The sequence below is a fragment of the Chenopodium quinoa genome, unplaced genomic scaffold, assembly GCF_001683475.1.
Source record: "Chenopodium quinoa cultivar QQ74 unplaced genomic scaffold, ASM168347v1, whole genome shotgun sequence".
NCBI lineage: Eukaryota > Viridiplantae > Streptophyta > Magnoliopsida > Caryophyllales > Amaranthaceae > Chenopodium > Chenopodium quinoa.
The window spans coordinates 2817382-2828335 of record NW_018744239.1 but is presented as its reverse complement, the minus strand read 5'-3'; the positions used below and the strand labels follow the sequence as shown (position 1 = coordinate 2828335).

Genomic DNA, 10954 nt, shown 5'->3' with positions numbered 1-10954 from the left:
CAATCCAACCACCCTCCCCACCCCTTGCTTCCGAAGTCCAAACCCCTTGCCCCAACGACGATGCTTTGTAATCGTCGCACTCGTAACGCCTTGCGTCCATAACTTGCTTTTACCTATTACGAATATGGTTTTTTCCACTGGGTGACTAGGGTTTGAGCAACGTCGCAAGGTTAATTTCTCATAAACTCCACCATATATGATTGTTGTATACATTATCATTTGTGCAGAGTGAATGTGTACTCAAAGTATTTACTTATATGACTAAGAGAAAGGGAATGGGCTCAAGAAAAGATGACAAGCTGAATGAAATTGATGTTTGTAATTGATATTTGTAGCTTCTTTTTTTTTTAAAAAAAAAAAAACTAATTTGTAATTATATACATTTATTTTCATGTATATAAAATACTACCTTTGTTCCTGAAAGTTCGACCTACTTACTATTTATGTGGTTAAAATAAAATAACTTTGACAACATTTTATGATTTATACAATCAAAATAAATTGATAAGTTTGATCTTATTAGATTCCCCTTATGATAAATTTTTTAAATATCAACTTTTTAAAAATTTTACTTACTGTATATATAGCCGAAGTTATTAGTGGTCAAAGATATTCATTGGAGACTGTTCAAATACAAAGTGACTCGAACTTTCAGGAACAGAGGGAGTAGTTGATAATTGGCCTAGATGGTTAAATAACCGTTTTTTAAAAGAAAATTCATATTTATTTCCTCAATTAACTTCAGCTGCTTATTTATGAGCGAAAAAAGTAAAATTGTGTAATGGTTAATGAGTGGGTATATTAGGCAATTTAGCAATGACTGAAACATAGCATAACTCTTCCATCTACTGACTGTTAACCTTGGTTAACGTAACGAACCCGACTTCAATAACGTGAAAGGCAAGTTTCACCATCCTCCATCACTTCTACAAATTTTTCACGAAATGGGAGGTGTTACCCACTTTGGTGTCGTGTATGCAAGCTAGGAAAGTACCTAATTTCTAAGATGTTTGAAGGATCCAACGAATTGCTATTTCAGTATTTCGATTGTCTAGAGCATGGTATGAGATCCAAAACTTTTGAACAACCATATGTTAAGAGAATACCTTTTCCACTTCATATCGGCGACCGTTTTTTGGGGTATAATAACCTTTCAAACAATTTGAATTACAATGAAACAGACACACCCGAATAATTACTCAACTGCAAGATTCATCTTCTCCATAGCTTGGATTCACTCATTTTCTCTCTTTTAACGTCATAATGGTTTCCGGCAAAGAGAAACTAGTAGCCTAGGGATGGAAATTTAATCCGAGTTCGATTCGAATCCGAACCGATTCGATTCGAATCCGTTTAAAATTAATCCGAATCCGATAAAATAGATTCGAATCCGAATAGGAGGTGGATCGGACTTGGACCCTACGCAAAGTCCGACAGAGTCCGATCCGAGTCCGATTCCGAGAGTATAAGCATATGCTCTATAACTTGGGACAATTATTTGCTTGTTTTGTAGCAAAATTTTGTTATGTAGCTTAGTTTATAATTTAAATATGTTATGTTTATACTTTAATTTGTATGACAATACAAGCAATTATAGGTATATCACATTACAAAAAATAAAAATATTCGGACCATTTCGGAGGTCCGTATAAACGGACCGGTTTCAGATCCGAAAATTACGATTCGGATCGGATTCGGATTCGGATCCAAGTCCAGGGTCCGTTTACTTAACGGATCGGATTCGAATTTAGCCACATTCGACCCGAATCCGATCCACCGCCATTCCTATAGTAGCCATGGTTAATTAAGCAATATTTTCTAAAGTTAAAATTAGACGTTATGTACCTTTTTCCTTACTTTACATTATTTTATTAGGCTGACACATTAGAACTTCGTTTTTATTACATAATTTTCATCCAATTTCCTAGTTTCGTTTATCTTGGAAATAAATGGGGACTACATATCTTGCTATATATATAAACATCTAACCTCTTAAATATATATATATATATATATATATATATATATATATATATATATATATATATATATATTGTTCGAACCTCCTTTTCCTCACATTTTTTTTGGATCAGTATAGATATTCATTCCCACAACCACAACTAAGGGTCGATTGTTCTCTTCAGATTATATACTGTTCAGTTCAGTTTAGTTCTTAATTTCCTTTTCTCATAAAATATTCAGTTCATTTCAGCTTCAATGAGTTCAGTTTAGTTCAGTCAATCGGAACAGACCCTGAAAATCAAAAAACCACCATAACCAACTTCTTCCACGTCGCTGCCCCTCCCTGTGGTGCAACCATGCCGCCTCTCATTCTCACTCTCTTTGAAAAAGTTTAGGGGTCGTTTCATTGGGGGTTTTCAAGAAACATAAAGGTAATCAACTACCTTAAATTTCTTTGATATTGGTGGTCGTCATTCATAAGGTGGTCAGTGGTGGTGGCGGCGACTTTGGTGTTGGTGGCTTGGGAAATGTGATTTCAAATACCCTTTTAATTCACTTTCCCTTTCCTGAATATCCCATACCAAACGACTCCTTGTCCTCAAACCCAAACCCAAAACTTCTAGAATTGACCTTCGTTTCCCTCTCTAGTCTCTACTTCTCAAATCTCATTTCATTCTTCATTCATAAACCCCAATTTTCAATTTTTACCAATCTCAAACTTTACAATTCGCAATTCACAATTCACACTCTTAACACTCTCACCCTCTCTCCTCCCCAAATCAATCAAACCCCTTTTCTTCTTCATCTTCTTCTTCAATGGATCTCCTTCGAAGCTACTCCAATGGCGCCGAAGAAGACGACGATGACGAACTACCCCAACTCCAACCCCACCAAACCAACCCAGAAACCCAACAAATTGACAAACAAAACGAAGACGAAGACGAAGAAGAAACCTCAATCATCTCTCTCCCATCAAAATCCGCAGCCCCAAAAGTAGACGACACTGCACTCTCTCTCCTCTCCACCTCCTCCGCCGTCTCCTCCGCCGCAAAACCCCTTGACCCAACTCAACATTTGGTCTCCTACAACCCCACTTACGACCAATTGTGGGCCCCCATCTACGGCCCTGCTCATCCCTACGCTAAAGACGGACTTGCTCAAGGTTTGCGCAATCACAAATTAGGGTTCGTCGAAAACGCCGCCATTGATTCCTTCGTGTTTGATGAACAGTACAACACTTTTCATAAGTATGGTTATGCTGCTGATCCTTCTGCTTCCGCTGTTAATAATTATGTGGGTGATTTCGACGCTTTGGAGAAGAATCGGGCGATTTCTGTGTATAACATTCCTCAGAGTGAGCAGAAACGACGGCGTTTAGAGAAGAAGAGAGAGAATGAGGAGGAAGATGAGGTTGTTGATAAGGCGGAGGTTGAGAACCCGGCTTCGGATTCGTGGTTGGTGAAGAACAAGATAAGCCCGTGGTCCGGGAAGAAGGAGGGGTTGCCGACGGAGTTGACAGAAGAGCAGAAGAAGTATGCTGAGGAGTATGCTAAGAAGAAGGCTGAAGAAAGAGGGGAGAAAGTTGAGAAAGGTGAAGTTGTTGTTGAGAAGACTACTTTCCATGGTAAAGAGGAGAAAGATTATCAGGGTAGGCCATGGATTTCGCCTCCGAAAGATGTTAAGGCGACGAATGATCATTGTTATATCCCGAAACGATGTGTGCATACTTGGAGTGGGCATACTAAGGGTGTTTCTGCTATTAGATTTTTCCCAAAGTATGGGCATTTGATTCTGTCAGCTGGGATGGATACCAAGGTTAAGATTTGGGATGTTTTCGGTTTGGGGAAGTGTATGAGGACTTATATGGGGCACTCGAAGGCGGTTCGGGATATCTGTTTTACCAATGATGGGACGAAGTTTTTGAGTGCTGGATATGATAAGAATATCAAGCTGTGGGATACTGAGACTGGTCAGGTAATCTCTACTTTCTCTACTGGGAAAGTTCCTTATGTTGTTAAGCTTAATCCTGATGATGATAAACAGAATGTGCTTTTAGCTGGTATGAGTGATAAGAAAATTGTGCAATGGGATATGAATACTGGTGAAATTACACAAGAGTATGATCAGCATTTAGGGGCGGTTAATACGATCACGTTTGTTGATAATAATAGGAGGTTTGTCACTTCTAGTGATGATAAGTCTCTTAGAGTGTGGGAGTATGGAATTCCTGTTGTGATTAAGTATATTAGTGAGCCTCATATGCATTCAATGCCGGCTATATCTGTGCACCCTAATACCAATTGGCTGGCTGCTCAGAGTTTGGATAATCAGATTTTGATATATAGCACTAGGGAAAGGTTCCAGCTTAATAAGAAGAAGAGGTTTGCAGGGCATATTGTTGCCGGGTATGCTTGTCAGGTTAATTTCTCGCCTGATGGTAGGTTTGTCATGTCGGGAGATGGTGAGGGTAAGATGTGGTTTTGGGATTGGAAGACTTGTAAGGTTTTCAGAACATTGAAATGTCACGAGGGAGTTTGTATTGGATGTGAGTGGCATCCCTTGGAGCAAAGCAAAGTGGCAACTTGTGGCTGGGATGGACTGATCAAATATTGGTGAGTTATACAATCCTTAATCTTGCAAATTATATTCATTGAGTTGATACCTGCTCTCCATTTAGTTGTTGCTTTTATTCAGTTGGTATAAGTGATTTGCTCTACTTGGTTCTACTTAGCTGATTGTTCATGGTACCTTAAATTCTAACATAAAATCGGGTTATGTGTTGAAGCATTTAAATAGATAATCATAATTGTATCATTGAAATTGATGATTCCTGTGTAAAGAATAATCTGAATGTTGCTTGCAGCTTGTTGTGTTTTTGCTGAGTGTTTATCTTGCTCCTACAAACTTCATCACTCCCACATAGGCACCAAGAACTCATTTTTTGCTTATGAAACATTGTTAGTTAATGGTTTACTGAAAGAATTGTCAGTTCTTGTTAGAGCCCTCTATATAATTGGTCGCTTATTGTGCCTGTTGCATGGTTTGCATCATCTGCACCTTTTGTAGGGATTATTTAGAAAGTATGTTTATTGCTTCCTTGTGAAGACTATTCCAATTCATCATTGGTATGTTAAGTTTCAGCATTAGAATCTTATATCTTGTTTGCTGAAGTTTTTAAGGGGTTAATATGATATAGGGTTAAGTGGAGAAAAGTGCTTATTAACAGATATATCTCTAAATAAACTACATTCTCAGTAATTTCTTATTCTTCTTCTTTTGCTTGAACGTCTTAATCCCATAAGTGGGGTCGGTTACATGAACCAACTTGAGGACTTCTAGGAGGTCACCCATCCTAGTAATATTCTCAATCATTGAATAATTTCTTATTATCAAAGAATAATTATAATCCTGTAGTTTTATTTATATTTTTACAACCAGACTTAAGTCAGGTATCAGAGCTTAATATTAGTAGCTGATACAGTTACAAGTCTGGTAAATTGTTGGCGGTCCCATCGTTACAGATGTGTACAGCCTTCCTGTGCTCACATCTGCTCCATTTGGGACCTATATTTTTACTTATTCTTCTTTGCTGTTATGGTAAAATAAAAATTGAAAATTGTATCATTGGACACCTTATACCCCTTTTCATTTCTCTGGTTGATCATAACCCCTAAGTGTGAACACTGTGAACACCTTATTCCCCTTTTCATTGCTCTGGACGAGCAATTAGTTTCATTTTAACCCCTAAATGTGAACACCTTATCCCCCTTTTCATTGTTTGGATGAGCAATTAGTTTTATTTTAACCCCTAACTGTGGCTAATTTGTGGGATTTAAGATGATGCAACTCTTTTGCTGTTCCTTAACCCACCTTGAAGTTCTTAAGGATACAATAATATAGAAACTACAAATCAGGATCCTCTACTCTAAGATGCTCTAAGAATAATATATTTTGATAAACTTTTTTGTGTATGGATGCCTTAATGGTATCTTCTGTACAAGTGATTTAGATCTTTTTCCTTGTATATTTCATTGCACTGTCAGTGGTAAGGACGATTTGTAGTGCTTAGCATTTGGTACTTAACAGTCATTGTGTTTTATACTTTTATCATGGTGCCTTTTGTCTGGAAATCCCTGGTAATTATATTCTGTGAAGAATCAGAAATTATGTTAAGAACAAAGCCATAGGGAATGGTATAGTCCTGTATTCTCTTAGTCTTTGTGTAGATTCGTCTTTGGGTGGTGTGGGGTAGGGGGTTTACTTTTCAGTTGTGGTTTCCAAGCTGACAGTGGGAGGGTGGTGGTTTTTTTTTTTTTTTTTTTTTTTTTTGGGGGGGGGGGGGTGGAGAGTAGGAAGACATACGAGTTCATAAGTATTTCATACCTTTACTGAGGTTTGCTGAAGCAGCTGTGCAATGGGTGACTGAATCTATGAAACCATCTTCTGATGCTTACCTATGGATTTGGAGAAAAAAAATATATGGAGATACAAATATCCTGTAACAATGAATGATTTTGAAGTCCGAGGGTGTAGTGTAGACAGTAGAGGACTAAAGATATATATATAAAACATTGAGGAATCAAAATGTTGGATATTTCTTGGGGATAACCTTTTGAAGGGGCAATTCTGTACCCATTACAACATATTCAGAACATTCGGGATTTTTCGTTTCAGAGCCTAGGCATCTGGAGCTCATATCTTTGTATTATAGCTTTCGATGAATGCTATTTTAGTTACTTTAAATCATCTAACTAAGAATTGGTAAGACTATAATTATCTGCGGTAACCCAAAACACCTGAAAAGCTAACTGATGCTATAAAATATATGACCTTAACAGATATATCTTTATATCTGACCTGTTGCTATCTTAACATACCTTTTACTATTAATTTTGAAAATATGGTTGTGGTTATTGTCTTTGTCATTCAAGTTTGAAGCTCTTAACAGCTGGTATGTTTTTTAAATCTATATCCTGTGTGATAAGGATACTTTGAAATGTGGAAATTTTTGTAGTAATGGTGTTTTGTCATGTGAAGGTTTAGTTTAAGTGATGAAAATGAGAGTTACTCATGGTAATGACCTAGGCGGAAATTTTTTATGATTCTATTATTTGAAGTTTCAAAGCTATATGTTTGAATCATAGCTCATGGGAACAGTGCGGTGATGCATGCTGTTAGCCACTACCTAGATGTATAAATCTGTGTAAATTGGGAAAATAGGGGGGGGGGGGAATTGGAGCTGTAGGGAAATGTGTTGTCCATCCTAATGTTAGCCATTATCTCGATGCTAAGTCTATGAATTTGGAGTAGTATTATCAAAGCTGAAGGGAAAGGTGTCCTGCACCGTGCACACTATTATTTGAAGGGAAAGGTGTCCTGCACAGTGCACACTATTATTTGAAGGGAAAGGTGCTATCTTGATATGTAAGGCCTACGAATTTGAAGGGGAGGCCGGGAGGGGGATGCATATTTTAATTTGAGGTGATTCCTTGTGCTACTAAGAGGATGTGAATTCATCTAATGGCTTTCATATCTGATTTGGGGGGAGCAAGGTGATTCCTTGTGCTGCTTACTTATGATGTCAGGAAATGGAGATGACCTTTTGAAGTTTAAAGGTATATTTTTAAAGGCATATATGTAACATGGAGAAATTATAATATGGATTATGGATTATTAAACTGTCTTTTGAGGAGATTTTTCTTGAGGCTAATTTCTTGAAGGGACAGATATTTGGCCTGCAACAACCCGATGCTGAAATCCATAGGCTTCAAAATTATGTACATGTTGACTCCATTATAATTATAGGAAGAAGACATTATTAACAGTTGACACCTTATCCATGGATTTCTATATTTGGCCTGTAACAACTGATTTTATTTGTACCATCTAAATGTGGCTAGTTGTTGAGAAATGATACGACTATTCTAAAGCATTCTAAATTTCTAATCCATCTTGAAGCTGTTAGCGGTCTCACTGTATTATAAATTTCTAATGAGAGATTTCAAATCTGCAATTTCCATGGGATGGGATTAAGGCTATACGGAATATTCCTATAGCCGACCCCGCTTATGAGATTAAAGCTTTAATTGATTGAATGAAGGGGCTATTGCCATCTCTCGTGTGTGTGTTTTGTGTTGTGTTGTGTTGTGTATTGGGGGAGGGAAAAATGGCAATAGCCCCTCCAGGGAAGAGTTGGGATTTTTATGTTCAATGTGTACCTTGTATTTGCAGAAAGCCGCTATGTTGTTGGGCTTGTTGACTTTGCCAGCTGGCTGTGTTTATGAAGGTCGACTATTACTGTTGGAATTAGCTAAATTTATGATGGCATCTTCAATCAATGCTAATTCATCTTCTTTTTAATGGGTGAATGAATGAGACCGTCTGTAACGGCTTACATTAATGGATTTGGATAGCAAGGTGATTCCTTGTTTGAGATACAGATATTCTGTGATAGGGAATGGAGATTACCTCTAGAAGGTCAAAGGTGTATCATAGAGGTAGATGTGAATCATGGAGGAATGTAAATGATGTCCATGGATATAGAAATTTTACATAGTGTGATGTGGGGCAATATCAGGGTTGATGTCTTGAAGGGGAAGTTCTTGGCCCGCTGCAGCCTATATTTCGTATAAAACATGCAGGATTGAAAGAAAATAGCTCTTGCTATGTTGATGCTGAACTTCATAGGCTTTAAAGGAATGTAATATCTGCCAGTATTATGACTTTTTAGAGAGCATTATCGTAGGCCCAAAACTCATTATAGTAGGCCCAAAACTCATACCCTAGAACTAACATAGAGCAGAGCAATTTATTAACAAACTCTAGATAAGGAAAGTTGTGCAGGACCTAAAAGTTGACTATAACTATACTAATGCCTTTAAAAGAAAATTAAACCTTGCCGAGACTATGCCCAAAAAATCCTTTGGTTTCTTACTCTCCTAGTGGCTAGTGTTCAGCTAAATATTAACAAACTCATCTATCATGTTTCAGCAAGCCACTTATTTTTCATCCTTTTTATCCAAGCTACCTGAGTGTCTTTAATGGAACAATTGCACCCAGCTGACCCCAAACAAGGCCAAAAATAAGTGTTCAAGGGGGAAAACCCAAGGACAGAAAGAGTAGCTTGCAATGCTAACTTTACTACTCTTAAGATCCAAATAGACAAGCGCTTCTTTTTCTATAAAGCTATGAGGTGGCCATGTCTCTTTATTTTTCCTATTTAGTTGCTGAAGTCTGTATTTTGTGTGTGTGTGTGTGTGTGTCTTCCATGAGTAGTTAACTTGGAACTATAACTACTAAGCTACATAACTTTATTTTCTGATTCCTCATCATTTATTTGTTTTTCCCTTTTTTTTATATTATAACTCTTAAGTTTTTATTTAAAGTACATCTACCATCTACTCATATATTTTGTCAGTGAAATAAGGTTTCTGTACACCTATAATCTTTCATGGAAGTTTATGTAGCTTCGCCTCAATAATAATAGCTTAAATTAACAACAGTAGGATACAAGTGGATAGGATAACTGAACTGGGAGGCATCTGCGTGTGACATGGATTTGTAGGGATCAGACCTAGGTCCATTGTTTGATTTTGTAAAATAATATTTCTGGTCCACTTCCTTGTAATTCAGCTACTGTGTGGATATCAAGTTCCAAAACAAGCCATTAATACATTTTAACTTGAAATATTTTGAATAGTTAATCAATTTGTTAGGCCTAAACTAATATGTTGGCATCTTATGTTTCAGGGACTAGAGACTTTCAGGCTGGTACTGCAAATTTCACTTTGTTGGCTTTCTAGCCACAGCCCTCAGGTCTGCACAGCAAACGGTTTATTTGTCCAAGTTTGAAAATTGCTGCATCAGTGCAACTGAGCCTACAAAAGAATCCGGCAACAAGAGAACAACGTATTATCTTGGTTTCACTGTTTATGCAATGTAGACTAACCTGAGTATGAAGCACAGTTAATGTTGTATACCTCAAGGTTTTGACCCTTTTTGTTTCATTTTAATCTGCAATAGGAAACACCCAGTTCATGTACAATTGTTTCGAAAAGAATTTTACAATAGTTGCTAGAGAAGTAGAAGCTGCTGTTGCTTGAATTATCTTTTCTTTAACTGCTGCTCCAACTTTTGCTGTTGTTGGTATTGTTGCTTCCCTATTTCATTTTACATATTTACTGTCAAAAGAAAATAACGGGGTAATGGAAGCTCTTGGAAGTCTAGTCTTGCTAATTATAAGCAAGTTAATGTTGAAGCACAACACACGAGTATCATCTTCAAAACGGGCTTAATAATGGATTACTTGCGCATCTCTCACAACATTTTAGTGATGCTACACCATCTGTTGATAAGTATATTAGGTGACTCGTACTTCGTAGCTTTGTCCGCCCGATCGGGCGGACATTGCCCGGTCTGACCGGGCGGAAGAAGAAGAGGTGCCTGGCAAATTCGTTGAAGAAGCTGCTCTCGCGCCCGACCGGGCGAGCCTTCGCCCGACCGGGCGAGCCTTCGCCCGATCGGGCAGACCTTGCCCGGTCTGACCGGGCGGTGGGGGTTGGATACGTTGAAGCATTCGTATGGAGTCTTCTTCTCGCGCCCGATCGGGCAGACCTTGCCCGGTCTGACCGGGCGGAGAAGGAAAAATACGGAACGCGGATTTTGCGGTTTTAGGTTATCTTATTTTATTATCTTTTTGCCCAAGTATCTTTTAATTAGGGATTAATATAAAACCTCCCTAAAATCAGTATTAGGGTGAAGAGAGACAGAGTGAGAGCCGTTCTTGAGAAATACAAGAATCATCTTTGTAATCTTTGCAGTTTATAGTGAAATCATTCGATCTCGGTGCCCGTGGACGTAGCTATCACATCGATAGTGAACCACGTAAATTCTTGGTGTTGTTCTTATTGTTTGCATTGAATTTCTTTATTGTTTTCTTGTTTGTTTTCGACCTTTGCTTCCGCTGTCGCACAACAATTGGTATCAGAGCTCA

The 10954-nt window shown here is 37.9% G+C and overlaps 1 protein-coding gene across 2 annotated transcripts; it reads left to right on the top strand.

Moving 5' to 3' along the window:
• The first annotated feature begins 2539 nt into the window (after nt 1-2539).
• Nucleotides 2540-10080, top strand: LOC110694154 (pre-mRNA-processing factor 17-like). Of its 2 annotated transcripts, XM_021871326.1 has the most exons (2): nt 2542-4574; nt 9712-10080. In XM_021871326.1, exons 1-2 carry the CDS (start codon nt 2779-2781, stop codon nt 9716-9718), a joined length of 1803 nt encoding a protein of 600 aa, XP_021727018.1. In that variant the 5' UTR covers nt 2542-2778; the 3' UTR covers nt 9719-10080. The 2 variants fall into 2 exon arrangements, with proteins under 2 accessions (XP_021727019.1, XP_021727018.1); XM_021871327.1 differs by lacking the exon at nt 9712-10080 and having other exon boundaries at nt 2540-4578.
• The last annotated feature ends 874 nt before the right edge of the window (nt 10081-10954 follow it).

Coding starts and splice junctions, on each gene's coding strand:
- LOC110694154 (XM_021871326.1), top strand. CDS start 2,779: ATGGATCTCCTTCGAAGCTACTCCAATGGCGCCGAAGAAGACGACGAT.